Source organism: Glandiceps talaboti, chromosome 1 (genome assembly GCF_964340395.1).
Source record: "Glandiceps talaboti chromosome 1, keGlaTala1.1, whole genome shotgun sequence".
Taxonomy (NCBI): Eukaryota; Metazoa; Hemichordata; class Enteropneusta; family Spengelidae; genus Glandiceps; species Glandiceps talaboti.
Window position 1 is genome coordinate 30,075,411 of NC_135549.1, and position 20,784 is coordinate 30,096,194.

At 35.1% G+C, this 20,784-nt stretch overlaps 2 protein-coding genes across 4 annotated transcripts in view; one reads left to right on the forward strand and one right to left on the reverse strand.

Annotated features, from left to right (window-relative positions):
• The window catches only part of LOC144453797 (FYVE, RhoGEF and PH domain-containing protein 2-like), a 35,150-nt gene extending 26,411 nt beyond the window's left edge, over window positions 1-8,739 (reverse strand). For both annotated transcript variants that reach the window (XM_078145169.1, XM_078145162.1), the window contains exon 1: window positions 8,592-8,739. In XM_078145169.1, the coding sequence (XP_078001295.1) occupies window positions 8,592-8,646 (55 nt within the window). In that variant the 5' untranslated portion in view covers window positions 8,647-8,739. The remainder of the gene's footprint in view (window positions 1-8,591) is intronic.
• LOC144453814 (quinone oxidoreductase-like protein 2 homolog) lies at window positions 85-20,357 on the forward strand. 2 transcript variants are annotated; one of them, XM_078145181.1, is made up of 11 exons: window positions 85-205; window positions 4,682-4,812; window positions 10,734-10,769; window positions 11,752-12,002; window positions 12,858-12,916; window positions 13,563-13,628; window positions 14,406-14,515; window positions 15,136-15,217; window positions 16,324-16,505; window positions 17,335-17,563; window positions 19,015-20,357. In XM_078145181.1, the coding sequence occupies exons 2-11, from the start codon at window positions 4,757-4,759 to the stop codon at window positions 19,081-19,083; spliced, it is 1,140 nt and encodes a 379-aa protein (XP_078001307.1). In that variant the 5' UTR covers window positions 85-205; window positions 4,682-4,756; the 3' UTR covers window positions 19,084-20,357. The 2 variants fall into 2 exon arrangements, with proteins under 2 accessions (XP_078001307.1, XP_078001315.1); XM_078145189.1 differs by lacking the exons at window positions 85-205; window positions 4,682-4,812 and adding an exon at window positions 9,083-9,125.
• The last annotated feature ends 427 nt before the right edge of the window (window positions 20,358-20,784 follow it).

The window sequence follows — 20,784 nt, forward strand, 5'->3', positions numbered from 1 at the left end:
AGCTCATTGCTAGATTACACTAGTGACAAGGAGGGTGAGATAATATAATGAGGAAATGACGTGATGATACTGTAAGGTTTATGCAAACCTTATCAAGGGAACCAAGTTTTGCATCACTGTCTGCCCTTTGACATTGCAACCTTCACTTGGATCAACATAAATTGTACTGCTGCAGCGACGGGTGCATTTCATTTCAAAGCCTCAGGTCAGTTGGAGCTCCTTTTTTTGAACCCTATTGGATTGAGTTTCTAGTATTTATATCCTGGGAACGTATCCATTTCATGATATTTAAAGTTTTCAAGCTACTTTTCAAGAACAAGCTATACAATTTGTTACCAAGAAGTTATTTCGCAATGTGAGAGAGAAGGAAGCCATATAAAAGTAAATTAACATTACAATGATGGAAGATACAGTGTTGTGACAGCCTTCACAGATTGTGATAATATTGACAGTTACTTATATCCAATTGTTGTAGCCATTTCATGCTGTAGTGATTTAGGAAATACCCAATTCACATGTACTATTGTGTATTGATTCAATAATGGCATTATGATTTAGTTAATTATGTTATGTTGGTCAAGAATGGGACATTTCCTCTAAAATTTCCCTTCCATTCATCACCCAACCAAAACAAATCAATCCTAAAAAGGTGTGTGGGGGATGAGGGTGGGGTTGCTGGCACAGCACACGCTTTGTGGTCCAACCAAACCTGACATAAGAACACTATGTCATCACTTAACACTATAGTTCAATAAAATACATTATATTTCTTAGTTATATTTTTTTGAAGTGAATCCACAATGTTTGTTGATGTCTTGTCTTGTCACCATCATCAGGAGTGTACTACCAGCAAAACTTTGGGATTTACTTCCAAAGTTTTGACTGAGTAGAAATTTTCATTTGATACTATGAACCAAGAATTCATGAACATTTGTTCGAGTATATTCAGTTATAGTAACTTAATTAAGATAAACCAATTTAGCCTTTATGTACAGTGTATTGAAAACAAACAAAAAACAACTTTAAAAAGGTACATTTTGTACCTTGTGTATGTGTGTACCATTTATACTGTTTTGTTACACATTACATTTACAAATGTATATTTGTTATACACTAAAGAGTCAGATAGTGATCTGGTATTATGGTTGTATCAGTTTACAGTGTGTATAGAGTAGAAGTAATGGCTACCTGTTAAATAGGTGTTATCTTTACTGTTGTGTTTAAGGTTCACTCCCATTCCAAATTACATTGTACATGTATACATGTATACTATACTTGGCATGAACATTACGGGACATATTAAAATGAGTCATATGTACATATACATAAACTTGAGAAATGAGTTAAAATTTGGAAAAAGCTACAAAACGGTCACCCTCAATCAACAGTCAAACATATTCTTGAACATTCCAAGTCATACATATGTATTATAATTGTAGTAAACTTTCCCTTTCACAGGACATTCTGAACTACATGTATAGTGCTACATTGTACAAACCTGAAGAATGTATAAAATATGCAGCTATATTATGTACATTAAGGTTACATAAGGGAGGCCAAACAAAAAATTGTTTGGTTCCTGTAACCCAACCCAACTTAGTTTTTAAACTCCTAAACTTTTGTTTAGATCATTTGAAAACATTATCAAAAAATCAAAAACATTTGCAAAGTCGAACTAGAAATAGTGAGATTTGAAGACGTCAACGCCTCACATGAATGATCAAAACAACATGGTGGAATACAGTGGAATACAGTGTACCACATGTCTTCTGCGTATTGTACAGAAAGCGCAATCACATCGATGCTTTAAAAAAATATCCTACCTACCCACCCACCCTATTTTTAAATTGGGCATTATTGGAACCAAGTAATTTGTTTTATTTGGCCTAATGAAAGATTAACACAATACAATGATTAACATATTGCTGGAAATGTTTTCTTCAAGTTTGTAAAGGTACGCCGCGACATGAGACGAGACACCCTCACACATTGGTAAACCTCTCCCACGTCTGTATTGAACTCAGCAACTGGACCCTTCCTAGTTTGTATGGTACGCCGCGACATGTGACCGAACACCCTCACACATTGGTAAACCTCTCCCAGGTCTGTATCGAACTCAGCAACTGGACCTTTCCTAGTTTGTTAGGTACGCCATGACATGTGACAGGGCGCCCTCACACATTGGTAAACCTCTCCCAGGTCTGTATCGAACTCAGCAACTGGACCTTTCCTAGTTTGTTAGGTACGCCATGACATGTGACAGGGCGCCCTCACACATTGGTAAACCTCTCCCACGTCTGTATTGAACTCAGCAACTGGACCCTTCCTAGTTTGTTAGGTACACCATGACATGTGACAGGGCGCCCTCACACATTGGTAAACCTCTCCCAGGTCTGTATCGAACTCAGCAACTGGACCCTTCCTAGTTTGTTAGGTACACCATGATGGGGCAAATGACACAACATATCTTACCGTCTAACATGGAATGTGATTTTAAAGAAAAATTGACCAAAGAAAATTTACACGGGATCGTAATGTAAATTATCACCATTTTACCTATTTTGAATGTGAAAAAATGTTGAAATTTACATTGGTAATAAAACAAAATATTGAGCAAGCACAAGTTGAAGCAAAAGCGAGATACAATAAAACCGCTTTGTAGACCATAACTGAAGTCGGAAAGTTGTATATTTGCATAATCCAGCTATTATGCCAGGCCGAAGCAAGAAATTTCATAACAATTTTTGCAGACTGTATAGAATAGCAGAATTTACTTCACCTGTGAACTACCATCTGAAGTTGTTCATTCAAAAGGTAGTTCATCATAATTGCATGGTAAACTTAGAATATGAATTTGTAATCTACTTGGTCTGAGAGTGATGAACAGCCTTAGCAATAACATACCAGGTACTATGAATATCAATACAGTATCTGATTCACTGATAAATTTTCACTCAGTCTCTACCAAAAATTACAAATTTCATGATTATATGAATTAATTATTGCCATTTAAAAAAATTTAGAATGAAAAAAAAATGTTTATGGTCGACAGACTCAGCACCATACACTAGGGTTTTCTTTTATTTGGTCTTATACATGTACATTGTAGGATTGTCGAGTGGTTAAACCACTTGCCTCTTACCACTGTGGTCGGGGTTCGAACCCGGTCGTTCAGTTTGACTCTACTGAAATACGCAGGTTTTCCCCGGGTACTCCGGATTCCTCCTGCACAAACACTGAACCCATGAGTTATGACCCTCACTGGACTTCTTGGGAGACAAGTGTTTATGCTTAACCAGTATAAATAAAGATTTATTAGATTATTATTGTACCTGTACTTCCGAGGAGTTTTTAATGTCAATAGTCAGCTAACAAGATATCTGGGACTTTGAATTTCAAGTACTGGTATCAATTACCACAATTCAAAGAACACACAGGTGTAAAACTATTACATGAATGGAAAATACACATTTAGGTTTTGTAAATATCACCATGTTGCAAAGTAAACATACTTAAAAGTATATGATGTAAATTTCTTTGTTGAAGTTTGGAAACCATAAATGTAGTGAAACTGAAACTACACATACATGTAAATTATGGGAGTCGGACACATGCACTGGCATTTACAATGTACATTTATATCTGGGTTTTTTTAAAATGTACATGTGCATGTACATGTATATCAAAATCATTACAAAACTGAGATACTGACTGTGAGTGCATATTAGAATAAAACATATCAGAATAAACCTATGATACATGTACATGTACATTGTAAATCTAGCAATCCATAGCATAACTTAGAATTGTCATGTCATCAGTACATTAATTTGGAGTGTACATAGAAAACATATAGTGAGCTGTTTCTATGGTTCTTATTAATCTTAATGTCATCATAACATTTTTCAGTAAATTTATGAATAATTTACACAATGCAACTACGTTACAATTTATGGAGCTAGCAGGTTCACCATAAATATGCACATGCACATGATTATTAATATTCTATCTTGTGTACATGTATATGTGACTTTGCATTAATAATATCATACTGTTGTACAGATTGTTTAAATAACATACAGAAATCCTGGATTTACCAGAAAGTACCAAGGTACATGTATTAGGAGTGTAGATATTCTTCAAATGTACGAATAAACAAGTTTCACTAGTTTCGGAGCAGCTCAATACACATGCACTAAGAGGTCTACATATGGTGATTGAACATACAGGGTACATGCATACATTTGTATCTTTCATATCACCACTTCTTTTCTCAAGTAGTGTAAACAGCATGTGATTGGTCCAGACCACAGTACAATGTATACTATATGTACATTGCACAACAGTACACAGTAATAACTCTTGACATACACATAATTTCCGTTTGCTCTAGTTTCAGAGCAGCATATGCAGAGGTCTGCTCTGAGTTGTTGTTTGGGTACTGGACACCCCCCCCCCCCCCCCCATATATTTTATAACCTGTCAAGATTAGCTGTCTGCAGTGAAAATTGATACAAGTGAATGTCAAAATAATTTCACAGTGAACTATTGAATCAAGGTACACATGTACATGTACATGTATACATGTGTATGTCATATGTATTAGGTATTTGATATGAATCTTTGATAAATATGTAAGGAAAGAGTGAAGCAACTTGACGGATTTGTTTTTCATTTGTAGTGATAGAAATGTGAACACTACTACTAAACCAGCAGATAACAGCATGTGCATTCTGTCAAGAAAGTTGCCCAATGAATGGCGCCCTCTAGTGTGAGATACATACAGAATGTGAACATTCACACTGGAGACAGGTATGGTTTTCGATCCATGTATACATGTACATGTACATGATGTACAATGTATGCTTTCCAAACAAAAGAATCTGAATAGCTACATTTGTATATGTAGATTGCACATGGTTGGTCGACCAAACAACATGTATATTGTTGCCTTATATTATACAGGTAGATCTGTAAAGGGATGCAATAATCAAATGAAACTGATATGCCTTTATATTCTGACATTACAAGACCCTGTCCCTCAACTGTCCTACATATATGATATACATGTACATTCACGTTAATAGTTGTCAATCATACCATTACATGAACCGATATATGAAACGCAATGATTAAATACATGATGCTACATGTACACATATATATTCACTGCACTGTTTCCCTTGGACAAAGTAACTACAACATGTATCAATATGCATTTTTAATTCATAAATATACTAGATGTATGTATGCAGTACTAGTAGAGATTCTTCTTGCCCATTCCTTCATTACCTGCCTTTCTGCACAGATTTCCTTGTATGTGCTTGCTCTTATAACACAACCTTCATTTTACAATCAATGCAACGTTACTATGATTTCATATAGTGTTGTACATGGTCACCATTGTATTTGTGGATAAATTAAGCCCTATATTAACCTCCCTAAATCCCCCCACATCTTTGCTATATCTTGTTATACAAATGTAAACTGAATTAACTACATCAGTACATCAGTGTTGTTTGATACTGGATTACTAAATACCATACTGTACATGCTTTGCCCACTATGAAGATGAACTATTTAGTTTTGCCTCTTTCAAATAAGGACAAAGTTTTGATCTTGTTCCAACCATTGTGTGGCATGGAATTATTTAGAACTTGACTACAATGTAGATGTACACAATAAATATTGGTAAGGTGCCACAATGTCATTTATTTGTTTATCAATTTCTCATAATGTACTTTCCTACTTAACAATTGTTTAGTAAATACAAGTAGACATTTGCTATTTATCTGTTGTATGATTTTCATAAGAGTTATTCTGTCATCATGTTTATTGTAATAAACTCCCTATATATAAGGCCTAAAAAAATATAAAAAAAAATTGTTTGGTTCCGGTTACCCAATCCCACCTAGTTTTTCACTGCTGATCCTAAACTTTTTTGTGACATATTCAAGAAAAAATAAAATCGCGAAAATTGAAAAGTTTCGCAAGAAATAATGGATGCAGAAACTGACATCAACCTAAAAGACAATATAAAACTTCTTCCAGTCTTTAATGGCTGTACATGATCTGATGAGAACAAACCAATAACATATATATAGATATATATATATTACGTACCCAATCTGATTAAAATCTGATGTGGTGAAAGTGGCTAGATGCCTTTATTTACCTCTATTTCCATCGTTTTGTGTCGATTATTTTGTTCTGGGTGATCTCTGCGGGAAGGTGGCAATCACCCAGAACAAAACAAACGATACAAAACGATGGAAATAGAGGTAAATGAAGGCATCTAGCTGCTTTCACCACATCAGATTTTAATCAGATTGATACCTACCCCACCTACAATGTCTTCTAAAATTGAGTGCGACTGGAACCAAACAATTTTTTTAGGCCCAAGTATTTTATGCGACATCATTTGATGTGAACACAGGGGTTTCATTAACTTTTTTTTATGAACAGGATGTAAGAATGTAAGAAAATGTCAGTAGAACTTACAATTGGATTCACTGCACATTATGATTAGATGGTATGTACCCAAGTTTGTTTGAGCAAGGGAGTTTTAAGATTGAGGTCTTGATAGGGATTGTTAGCACCCCTAGCGATACCTGATTGGCATTTTTAGGCATACAAGCACTACTACCACTTACCCCATGATTTGTTTTCACTCCAGTAACCAACTCATTTGGCTACAATGTGGAAATGTTATCTAAGATTAGTCATTATTCAGCAAATACTTGGAAGATTATGTATTCATTTATTATGTATTTCGTCCAATAAGCAGTTGTCACTTAGACAACTTGTCTAAAGTTGGCAATAGTGTTGTGCTTACCAAGCAGCTATTATTAGTACATGTATTGTATAAGCATAGACCCTCCACGAGGGTCTATGGTATAAGGAAATACAACATACTTGACTATAAAAGATCACAGTATACCATTGTTTACTGATTATGTGCCCTTTTGGTCTTTTGTCATACATGTATTACACCTACATGTAAGGGTTGAACCAAAATAATGTGTTTCCTTGTATTTTTCATACATGTAAATTTGTAAATGTAACTGCTATACTAGATATTTTGTACAAAAAAAACCAACAAATTATAATGTAGTGGCCATGCCTACTACATGTACATAATTGTGTATTAATTATTCATATTACCTCAGTAACTGACAAGGGAATCAAATTCTGGTATGAAATACAAAAAAGTTTTGCTTTAAACATGGCACAGTTTAATCCTGGTTTGACAACCTGCTACAAATGTATGAAATAAAAAATGACTGTGTATATATATATATACAATGTAGCTCTATTTATAACATTTTATTATATTTGTACCATTGTTGATACAGGATAATAAATGATGCATTTATAGAGTACTAATACTGAAATATCTTCCCAATTATGATCATGTTACATATACTACATGTTTTATTGTCAAGTGTGTGTATGTATGCAGATACACAATTACAGTATGTATACCCATCGATCCATATGATGCATGAATGTATGTATTGACTGATGGACAGACAGACTGTAATGTATGTATGTATGTATGTATGTATGTACGTATGTATGTATGTATATGTATGTGTGTGTGTGTGTGTGTGTGTGTGTGCAGGTATGTATTTGTGTATGTATGTGTGTGTGTGTGTATGTATGTATGCATGTATTTATGTACATGTATGTGTGTGCGCGTGCGTGTGTGCATTCGTGCATGTGTATGTATGTATGTGTGTATGCATGTTTAGCTGCAATAATCGTATCATTGGGCTTTTTATTTTAAGCTGTTATTCTTGTTGGTTTGTTTTTTAGCCTTTTATCGTTCCGGGTTTTGCTCTAGAAAGTAACGCAGACTTTTGCATTTAAACCCCGCAGCATAAAAAGGGAAAATGTGCTTTTTTTCAAAATTCAAAACTAAGCCTAAAGTAATGGCTGCTACAATTAGTGTCTACACAAAGCTGTAATCTGATAAACAATGGGAATGCAATATATCATAAGATAATATCTTATCTCTGCACAGACACATAGAACATATGCTGCATGATGTATTGGGTAATTCTACATCATGGAACACATTGTCTGTGATGGAGGCTTACAAATTGTACATGCAGCTTGTCATTTCATTATCACCCCACACTGTCCCAATCACAAGCTATCAAATAACATTCTGCCATATCTGTGTAAGTCACATGTATGCATACAATCCACCCTATCACTGAATGAAATGAAAAAAAATCCCATAAAGATAAATTAGTGTAGCAATACTAGCATTATTAAACTCTGACCATGGAAATAACCAATGTTCTGACGACAGCGACGTCAATACAACACACATGATACACACAGTGTACTACAGTACAGTCGTACTTGATGTTTTCAACCATGCTTCAGGAGAGCTATACCGCACCGTCCGTGGTCAAACAACGATAATCAACAATAATCAAGTGTGCTGTTCGGTAAACCTTCCCAAATTTCCGATTATGAAAAGAATCGAACTCAGGAAATGACGGAAATAATATAGTTACACACACCATATACGTGTTATAATTGTACAACTGACGAACTGCCAAAATGTGATGACTTACCGGAGTCGTCAGCTTGTTCTTCAAATGTTTTTAGTGCCTTTTTCACTTTCGACATATTCCTTGCTTTGATTGGCTGGTTGCAATCACGTTGTTTACCTCCGAAGTAATCTTAATCCATGATGGACGAGTATTTTACGACCCGCGCTTTTTGTGTGGAGGTAGAGTTTTTATACTAATACTTGGAAGAACTTCGCTCGTCTGCCGGAAACAGTTGTAAAAAAAAAATTCTTTGTTGCGGGGTCAAAGGTTTTGACGACACCACTTTCTAAGAGGGGTTAGTCGTGATAAGTATGAAAATTATCATTTTTGTATCAATTCTCTGTCATTGTTCTACAAGTAAGTGTAAATTTTGACTTGTATATTAATAAGTAACTTAACATTTGCTGTTAAACTTTAACTGCGAGTGCCTGGCATTGTTTACTAACTTGTGTCAACTGCTAGAAACCCACCCTCACTGGTTTGTCCTAAAAAACAATCGTTTGGTCGAGCCATGCAACGAAGGGAAGACAACAACATGGCAGCTGCTGCATTCAGGTGCGTAGCTAGGTTCATATGCAAACGTGAACAAGTCACCTAGCTGCATTTCGTTTTGTTGTGGTAGTTTTATACATATGATGCTGTGTACTGCATCTGTAAGTGTCATTTGAATGACTGTAGTATGCAGTGCAATCTCTCTCCTACTTGCTTGCTCTTTGACAGAGCAGAGTGTATAGTACTACTACTAAGTACGGACTTTGTACCTACATCATACATGTACCTGTACGGATATTCCGTCTGGTGTATTTTTCACCATGAAAATCTTGACTGCTTCTATTCATTTACATTCGTCTGACATCTAAGAATGAGCAGTGTTTCATTAGTGCATTAAAGTGTGCATTTAAATGGTTCAATTTTCTTTGAAATCGTTAAATCGAACCAACCGCAGTTTTATTGAAAATTAATCAGGAGATTTGTAAAGTTCATTGACTTCAGGAAAGATAGCCCAACCAATTCATTGGTTTATAAAGTCTCACATCAGGTTAGATGTAAGAATTACAAGTCTGTATAGGATACAAATAAATTTAAAATTAGAAGAAAAAAACAACAACAGATTTTGATAGCTGTATTTCATAAGTGTCCAATATAACCTCACATGTGCTGACAAAATAACCCAGTTGGGGTCAATTGGAAATGGTTTACAACTCTGACCACCAAATTGAGTTTGCAAAAAAAAAAAACTAGTTTCAGATCTTGATATATTCCTGATCACCACAACATTTGCAAGATATACAGTACAATGTCAATAAATAAATTGTATGATAATCACCTGAAAATGAAATTGAATAATTATAGTCATTATGAAATAGCAAAAGTTACAAAATAATGATTTCAAACTATATAAAGTTCAGTACCTGCTATGCTTTAGTATGGTTTACCACACATAGCTTCAATAAGCCATCATTTAGTGTTAGAATGGCAAAACTGCAAAATAGCATTAGCCTCAGTTAGTATTTATAGTCCTGGATATCATGATAACTGCAACATTTTGTATGGTAAATATCTGAATGAATATAAGGATTAATTCTTGACAGCCAGATCAACAACTTTTGAAAATTACTGATCTGGTAGAAAATCAACTTTTCCCAGTGGAGTACTGTCTTACTTGACTGTGGTTTCACACACTGAATGCAATATACCACAACACAATTGAACCACACTTTTTCATTAAAATGAGACACTTAAAACACACATTCAATGTAAATGTGTTGGAATCTATATAGTCTGGATGCCAACTGAAAGATTCATTGAAGGATAAACAAGACTAGAATTAAGGTGATACATAAGGTGGTACATTTGTAATGTAAATAATATCTATAACCATACATACTACATTTTGTACATGCATAGGCAGTACCTGTCAGAATCATTGACTGTTGTGACCATATATATAAGACTCAATCTGACCTTTCACATTTTCCAAGTGTTCATGTTCATGTTTAGTGTTCGTTTGGACTTATTTCTGACAGTGATTGACTATCAGCACTGCCTGTTATTCATATTTAAGCACAGTTTCTCATATAATACATAATTAGTTATAAGCATTTGTGCTTCAATTGATCTTGTCTATTTGTTTGTTTGTTTGTCTTTTCTATTCACTGTCAGATGCCCTCCTGAGCTACTGCTGCGACCTTTGATCAGGTGAGATTTTACAAGATTATTGAAATTTGAGAGCTCGTAAGAAGATAAAGTTTTAGTCCTATATATGTCAAAAATATCAACCAATATTGGCATGAGTTCATATATACAGACAGTGATTTTGATAAGGGTGGTAAGAAAGTATATCAAATTAATCAGAGTTACAATGACTTTCCCACCTTTGTAATTCATGGTGTCTTTCATTATATATATATATCTGTATATTTATATGATATTGTATAAGACACAAATTGATAAAATTTACCAGGTCCCCAGGCATGTCTGAATGTGAGATTTGTGTTCCATTCACTAAAAGTAAAACACTTCCAGGGACATGTAAATTACAAATGTATATCATTGGTAATGTACTCCAATATGTAGAAAAATGTCATGTTCCACATACCAAATTCTACATACAAGTAGATACAACACTTCCCTATTAACTTTAAATTTTGAATTACCGATACCAGTACTTGTTAGTACATCTAAATGTACATATTTGTTTTGCTGTGTATTTGTAAGTTTTGAGGATCCCAGATGTATTATATCATATATTGGACATGCCCAGATGATGTTTATTGTCAAATTAATTGTCAAATGTATTTATAAGGGTTGGACTAAAGTAGTTGTAAGACAACTATTTCCATTCCCCCTTTCCCATTAGTTATTGACAGACATATTTATCTTGACTAGTAAATGTATTTGTAATTTGTAATTACTATATATAATGTTGGGAATAAATTAGTATTATTGTGTAAAGTCCATGTTGCATTGTGCTGTAGGCATGGCAATGTGATTTTCTAAGATTTGGTAGACATGACGGTTGCATTTGGGATATAAGTATTTCTGATGTCATGTGGAAAGATAGTTGAAACCATTGATTGTCTCAGTGGTATGCAAGTTCAGTCAGAAGTGCTATTTTTGTTCAAAAACACTGAAAATTAACATTTTAGTGTCATTATGTCCTCTTTTTTGTGTTACGTAGGAGGAGCAGCAATGTATTACAGAAACCAAGACCATCAGTACAATTAGCTCAAACATCAGCAAGAAACTACTACAAGGGTGCTGTATGTGTAGACTATGAGAAACCTTTAGCAATTCAAGACCAGCAAAGAATTAATGATCTTGAGCCAGACTATGTTAGAATTGCAGTGCACTCATGTGGGGTGAATTTTTCGGATATTTTGATATCACAGGGAAAGTACCAAGTGAAAATTCCACCACCATTTGTGCCAGGTTAGTGTATCTTGTATGGGTGATACACAAACTATCTGTAAAATGATTGCTGATTACAAACAAACAGTAGATAAAGAAGTGATGTTATAACTATATAATGGTAGTCTGGGACCCCATCAGTTTCAAGACACCCAAGTCTATCTATCCTTTGTAGGCCATACCATTGTTGTATAAGGGGAGATTATACCTCCATGGCCATACAAAAACAAGGGTTCATCAAAAGGCTCAAAGTCCCTCTCTTCAATCAACTTCCATCAAGTTGTCAATTCTTTGCTCAAACTCACAATAAACTCCCCTCACCTTTTTTGCATGGCCTACATGGGAGTTTTTTTCACGCTACGAAATGTAATTTTTCCACTTTATGCCATCCAGACATTATTGGTTCACCTAATATCATTATTTTTTCACCTCTTGATTCTACCACTGCCTGTCGTTTTCACACCTTAATTTTCACACTGCTGTTTCTATTCTCACCTTCCACACCCCTTTAGTTCTTATTCACATCTCTGTTTTGTCTCAGACCACATCTGTATGTGTGATTTTAATGAGCACTGAAATGTGGTCTGAACTTTGATACAGGACTTCATACATAAACAGTGGGCTCCTAATAGTCTATAAGGATTAAAACATTATTGCTAAAACCATCACCCCAAAGGAAAAGCCATGTTGCTAGTCTGTTCTCTTTGTGGTCTGAGGTTTGTCTCCTATTTCCACCTTGTACATGTATAAACTCCAGACTTACCTATAACATTACAGATTTGAAATGTAGTTGCATTTACAGTGTTAGGTATCTGTAGTTTGTCTTCAGTGGTCTTCTGTAGATGTCTAAACATACTATTATATTGTTTTTTGCAGGTTCTGAAATTTCAGGTGAAATTACTGAAGTTGGAAAGGATGTAAAAAAGTTCCAAAAGGTAAATATACACATGAACATAGACACCACATAAGATATTTGTGATATTTGTGAAGATCAAGAATAAATGTACAAGAACCATGGAGGTAAATCTCCATTTATACCTACATGTAGGACCCATGGAGGTATAAGGGGATACCTACATGTAGGAACAAACACAATACCACCTATCTACCTACCTACCTACCTACAATGTACCTCCCTACCTCCCACCTACCCACCCAAGTACCCACCTACCTCCCGAGCATCCACACACAAACCTACCTACCTACCTACAGTAAAAACTAAACAATACAGAACTGAATCATTTGTACCCATGAGAGTAAGGGTCAGGGTTTCATTTGAATAGGGAAAGGAGACTTCTCAGTTAAGAGTTGTATAGCCAAACAAAGGTTGCAAATGTTCTTACCTTGTCCCAAAATTATTGAATTATGTAGTTTTGAATTAAATGATTGTTATCAAATATCAATACCATTCAATATTACCATTATACATAATTAATATACATGATGTGTGAAATACAAAGTATGGTCCCTTGTTATCAAATGAGGGAATGAAAGTACTACTGTATCAAAAAGGAATGTCACACATTTAATTACTAAATTCATAAATGTTGCTAAATACCAATAATTTCATTTCAAATTTAGGGTGATAGGGTCTTGGGTACATGCCAACTCAATGGGTTTTCTGAAGAAACCATTGCCAGACCTCAGGTAAGATTGTCTGTACAATCCATTTCTATCATCACATATTAAATAAATTGCATAATAATGTCATTACTGGGACAAGCCATTAAAGAAGCAAGTCCACTTGTTATCAAAGAGTACCAATATTTACACATGTGATGATGGGCTCTTACATAACACAAGTAAACAGTGTAGTTCACAGCGTAAGATCATTTCTAAGGAGTGGGTCAATTGAGGCAAACCTTATCTCCGTCTTATATCAGTTGTTATCAATTTATTAGGCTATTATAAGTTACACTACAAACAGCTTTAGAGATGCAAACAACTTTTATGACACTCGTTTTCGTCAGGCAAGCCCGCGGGTTTGTTGCACTTGGACCGTTAATGGCTTGTGAATGTCATGGATGACCATGAGTTCTAAACATAAATTACAAATTGAATTACACCATCTGTTTTCATAGTTGACTGTAAACTTTAAAAACATTGGAAGTTTGTTTATCCTACCAGCTGTTTGTGTATAGATTTCTCAAGGCATGTGACATTATGAGGGCTATCAAGATTGTAAGTTGTTAAGATTGTAATTCTGTATAGATCTCAATGTGTGATTTTAATGAGCACTGACATGAGTCTAGTATTGTAAAAAGTGTCTGACCTTTCTGTACATACTGTCTTTGTTATGAAGTAATTTCTATGATGGGCTGATGCCTAATAGTACAGCGATAAACTGATTTATTATCGTTCAGTTAGTAGGAAAATCATTTCTTAATAAGTCATTCTTATTGATTGACATTGGTTGCCTTCCAGTCATTATGGCAAATGCCTCCATCCTTGAGTTACCCAGAAGCTGCATCATTACCAATATCTTATGGAACTGCAATGTTAGCATTGACAAGGAGGGCAAATATACAAAAAGGGTAAGAAAGAAAATACTCCCTATTTACACTTGCATTTGCAATGGTTTTTGATGCACTTTAACTTGCTATGGGTATGAACGTAAAGTTGCAGAGGATAAGAACTCATGGAAATTCCTGGATACGCAACACATCCACTCACTCAGGGGGTCTGTCATATTACAGCTAAAACAGGGAATGTCTGCTGGAAGACTGTACTTGATATGTACATTTAATGTCAGTCACTTGACAAGTTCAGGTTGGTTGTTTACTCACTAGATAAAAAAACACATTTATTGCTGGATATAGCAGGATTGTGATTGAAGAGATACGTTCATTCAGCTTCTGAAACTTCTCTCAATAACAACCATGCTGTGTTTAAAAGTACAAGGTTTGTTATCTATTACCGGGGGTAAGTAAAACAACAACTTGTAAAATTATCAACTCTTACAAGTTACTGGTACATGTGTCTTCTAGCAAACATGGCCTGGTTTAGCTGTATGTATTGTAATGAGTCCCAATCATAACCTGGTATGTGGGTATGCATGCATGACATGTGTATGGAAAACATTCACTTCTTTGAATGTTGGTGATTTATTTATTTATGAGGAAAATAAATTTGTTTTGCATTTTGTCCTATAAAGAGAGACTGTGTTGGTGACTGCAGCAGCAGGGGGAGTTGGCTTAGCAACTGTGGATATAGCTAAGAATGTCTTCAATGCTACAGTAAGTCAATATGCCATATTCTGGTCACTGAACTTCCTGCCATTTCTCAAGTAAGCACCTCAAGAGGGTGCAACAGTTTTTTGGTGTTTTTTTGTTGGGGGGGGGGGGATTTGTTTGTGGGGGGGGGGGCTAAAAGTTTGTCATGGCCATTAGTAGAATGAAACAGTGAATGAAATGTGTTTGAAAGAACTCTGAATGTTCTTAATTGAGTACAATAGTGGATATGCATGTTTTGATTACTGGTAGTGGCTAATAACATTGTATTGTAGGTACAACACAACCAGAATGGGTTGTAATGTGTCTTTATGCTACAGTACTTCACTATTCTGCCACCAAATGTTTTTGAACAGCACTCCTAGTGGCCAAACCATAAAATCTTTTATTTTTTCCTATAACTGGACTATGGTATATTGTAGTATCATTGGATATCATTGTGTGTAAACATTTTATTTGAATGTCAATGTGTTTACAGCAATCATCAATGCAACTATTATATTTGAACTTCAGTACATTTTTAGGGAACATATTTTATCAGAAATTCAGCCACACACATATGAACTATTGTCTAACAAAGTACGTCCCAAGTCCTGACAAATCTGGGGATGGGGCATACTCCTATTGGAAGGTGAAGGAGGATGTGCCAAATGGCTAACTTTTCTGTATAATATTCACCAAGACATAGGGTTGATAATGATGTGTACCTATTCCAGGCCATGCTTGTATGCAATCCTCAAGTTAAAGGTAGTGAATGCCTGACTTGGCATTTTGAAGGAAGTTTGTCACTCTCAGCTTCTAATGACCTCAAGAAGTCATTAAGTTAATGAGTTCCTATTTTACAAAAAAAAATCAACCTTCAAATGATTAGATATTTGTGAAGTGGACATCACACTCCTGTAACATTATATTACATGTACAGTGTTTGGTACACCCCCTTACCCCACCCCCTTTTTCTATTCAGTTGCTTCTTAAAGTTAAGTCAACTCGTATAGCTTAGTCTTTCAGTCTTTCCTTCCCCATGTCATGAGTACTGAAGAGGAAACACTATGTAAACAACCATGACATTTTGTGCACTAATATTTTCTTTCTTTCTCACCAAAAATTGTCAGGTGATTGGTGCTGCTGGAGGACCTGAAAAGTGTGCTTTGGTGAAGAGGAAAGGTGCTGATCATGTTATTGATTATAACAAGGAAAATGTCCGGAATAGAATTCGGGAAATCACTGATGGAAAGGGAGTCAATATTGTGTGTGATCAAGTGGGAGGTGATTTATTCATTGATTGTTTAAAAAGGCAAGTTACTGATAAAGAATCAGTTGATAAATTTTGTTGTACGCACAAATTCTGATAATCATCTTGAGTGTCATGAATGCAATTTTGCAGAAACCATGGGTGTAAGTTTTTAAGTTGTATCAATAAATTACTTATTATATCTCAAAACTCGCCCCTGTCAGTGTTGCCTCGCTCTAAAGGGAACAGAGATTACCAGTCCATGTTCGTTGTTAATATCACAGTTCTTTTAACCAACATTTACTTCTCGGCCTACAGATATGTCACTAAATTTACTTGTTTTGGTGGCATTATCACAGCAAACCGTTACATAAATTTGTCACAGTCTGGTCAATGTTGTGACAAATATGGTCAAATCTGTGTCAATTCATCAAAATAAGTTCAGTAATGTTGCAGTACTTCGTCCTTCAAAGTTATGTGAAAACAACGTAATGTGTGTTGTGTTCTTTTAATATACATTTCATCACTCATTCATAAGTCAATTATATTAAATTCATTTATTTGCTCATCAGTATTGCAAAATAAAACAATATATGTACACAAGAAGAATGAAGTCAAGCATTGATACACATATCTTGCAATGTCTAGTAAGGAGGTATACTTCAGCTAATAATTAGACAGATTGGCAATGACCTATTTGCAGTAAATGTAGCGTGAATTTTCCCCTCAGTTGGCAAATACACAAAACTCCCCAAAAGTCACAGATAGAGCTACTTGGGTTTCAGCCTGTTGGAATACTTATTTTCCAAGAGCAGCATGTGAAATCATGTTAAAGATAACAAGAAGCCAGAAATCATTGGTAGTATAACACATCATATTTCACTCTTCACAGTCTTGCATGGGAAGGCAGAATAGTGGTGATAGGCTTTGCAGCAGGTACCATTCCTAAGATACCAGCCAATCTACTCCTACTCAAGAATGCCTCAGCTGTTGGAGTTTGGTGGGGAGAACATCTCACCAAGGATCCTGGTCTCTTAAAGAAGTCTGTCAATGACACCCTTGATCAACTTTCAGATGGAAAACTCAGCCCCCATATATCTAAGACGTATCCACTTGAGAAGGTATGCATAGTCTAGAAGTGAAGATGGTGTTGTATGATGTTGAAAGAATAGTATTTCATCCACTAGTAATTTAGTGCTGAATGTTGTGTTGATAAATTTCAACAACTACAGATAGGAAAGTATTACCAAGAGCTTTTGATTGTAACATCCAGCTTTATTCACTTTCTGCCACTAGATGGCATAGTAACAGATGGAGACTGAATATGCTGTATTTGTTGTTGTTGAGTTTAACCGCACAAGATGATCAAAGATCATGGATACAATGTAGTTGGTACCAGAGTTCATCTCTGTTCACAGTGATGTCCTCTGTGTCAGGACCACTTCTCAGCCCCCACCCCCCTCTCTCTCTCTAGTATTACTATTTGTTTTTTGATTGCTTAAAAATTAGTAAATTCACAGTTGTGACTATACCAGTAGTTCCTGAAGGTTGTTCAAAATGGCCACAGACCTAGAAAGCTTGCAAACATGCAAAAGGACAATACAGATATAATGCAGCCAAATACCTTGTTGAGGGAAAACACTGGATTTGACAATGTTTTCCAGAATTTGACACTGAACAGGGTAACAAAGTGTTGAGCCCTTGTGTAATTTCTGTCAGTCCTCTCTATGAAATAGAAACAACATTCACATTTTAACCCTTTACTTAGAAGCCCACTTCAGATTAGTTAGGTGTGAACTCTAGTAGTATATAGGAAAGTTGGTCGAGAACAAAAGAGTAATCCCATGTAAAACCTAATAGAGAGGTTTATATGCATATATTTATGTGTTCTATACATGTAATGTCATAGTCATGTGATTTGAAGGCACCCACACATTCTGTATTGAACAATGCTACAACAAAAGGGCAGTCAACAAGTAACTGTAAATACATGTTAAGTTTGTGTCCTTTTTCTTCTATTAAATATTGTAATTTTTCCTGTTAAAGTTTGGAAATGTAAAAGTAAACTAATTGTTGGGCTTTTCCTTTGGTTGCTTGCATGAAAAATATCTAAAGTATTGACAAGACTAGACAACAAAGTCATGTATTTGGCCTTCTGACCAGAAGATACCAATGCACATGTACACATTCCCCTGGCTTTTGAGTTTGAGGTCTGAACGTGTAGGTAAACACAACTCTGTATGCATCATTACATTACGCCAGCTTGATTATTGCTGGCGTACCATGTACGAGTTCTAACACGTATCTAAACCTCTCCAATATTAATGCTTTGACCTGGGATTGAAACATAGACCTTTAAGTCCCTCCAACCTAAGGTAGGACAGAAAAGTAATACTAGTATACCGATAGTATGTATTCCAATCAAATTGAACGTGGCATTGAATGCATTGTATAATAAGACATGGTAATTTTGCCTGAAACACATTATATGACAACTTGAAAAAGCAGTTCATGAAATTCAGAGTGCAACATTTATATTTTAACAATGGTTTTGTCTTTTTATTTCTCACAGATTAATGAAGCCTTTGACTTTGTATTAAGCCGTAAATCTACAGGGAAAGTGGTGGTGAATATAAAATAGACAGTGTATTTCTGTATTGGTGTTCATCAAGATACCCACAGACTAAATCTATTAAAGGTCTCCACATTGATGTGTTTTGAACTGTTATACAAAGAAACCTTGTTTGACAAGGATTGGTTTCCGATATACAGGTGTATATGTATATATCACTTCAATACCCAGTATTACAACTCTGTGAGGTGGTGTCTTTTATACTGGGGGGTGGGGGGGTGTCATTATCCAATAATACATTAACTGGACTTATTTTCAAAATGATAGCACCTGAATAATTACATGACATATCTTACAGTCAAATCTACTATGAAAAATTTGGAAGTTAATTCATCGTCATCAAAGAATGAACTGTGCCAACATTTACTGAAAATCTATGTATTCTGTAATTTTGAATATACTTAGACAACATAACACCATATAATATGAACAGTACTATATTTTTAGTACAGGCCAGTTGTATTCAATATGACATGATAGTAATGTTATAACTTGTATGTTTGTTGTAATACCTGAGGTCTATACTTCAGAATGTGCAAACAAATGATTATTTTTGTATCTTTGACTAGTTTCGCATCTTGGCAGGCTTTCTCAAGAAGTTTGAATTAAAATACAATAAAATGTGCTTTTTTATTTGCTATTGACAAGATGGGCAAAGGGTTGAATTGTTCATCTTTAATGTGTTTCTTTATATATTAATAGACATGTCAGTTTCAAATTTTATGTTCTTGTATACTGAGCTTTGATGAAAACCAAAAGTGTAAACCTGTATAATTCTATACTTATTCATTTACAATGAAAATTAATTGAGCTGCCAAAAACGAGAGAATGAACTCACCAGTGTTGTACAGATAAAGAGATAGATAGGAGTCATCTATTAAACTGTCCTATGATGTATGGAGTCCAAACTCTGCACTTAATAGTGTATATTCTGAAAGATTAATTTTCACCAATTTCAGACAAATGCAAAAACATTTATGAGAGCCTTTGACTGGAACCTAAAACCTTATTCACTCACCACCACTAGAGGGCATAGTGTATATTTTATAACAGAGGAACTACATTCAGTGGGTTCTAATTTTTGCTCTTGAACTCCACTCACTACAAGAATACTTGGATATGTTATCAATGATATTTACAGTATCTGTAATAAGACTTGTGTGGCCATTCCCGTTTTCCACTATGATTGATTTTCATTGTACCAGATTTTGAAAATATCTTTCAATCAGAATTTGAGTTCACGAATATCATTTTTCATCAAAACTTTCTTCCTCGTCTTCCACTGAATATGTTTACATGAGATAGGCATGTACAATAAGTTTGGAAAAAATAAATAAAGATTAGAAAGAAATATTTGAAAACATTCCTGACTCAAGAATTTGGTCTTTGGAGCTGTGTGGAGAATGTTGTATTTGATGTGTACCAAATATGTGTGTTGATTCCAGCATATTGCAATGGTGCTGAGGATATTGTAGTACATGCAACTGAAAATGTAAGGCCATGCTTTTATCACAACGGAAGCACTCCACTGATTATGAGTCACTATACCTTTGCCTTGGTTGCTAGGGATTTCATTTTTAGTCAATACCATTACCAAGTTAGCTAGGGATTTCATTTTGAGTCACTATACCATTACCAAGTTTGCTAGGGATTTCATTATGAGTCACTATACCATTACCTTGGTTGCTAGGGATTTCATTTTGAGTCACT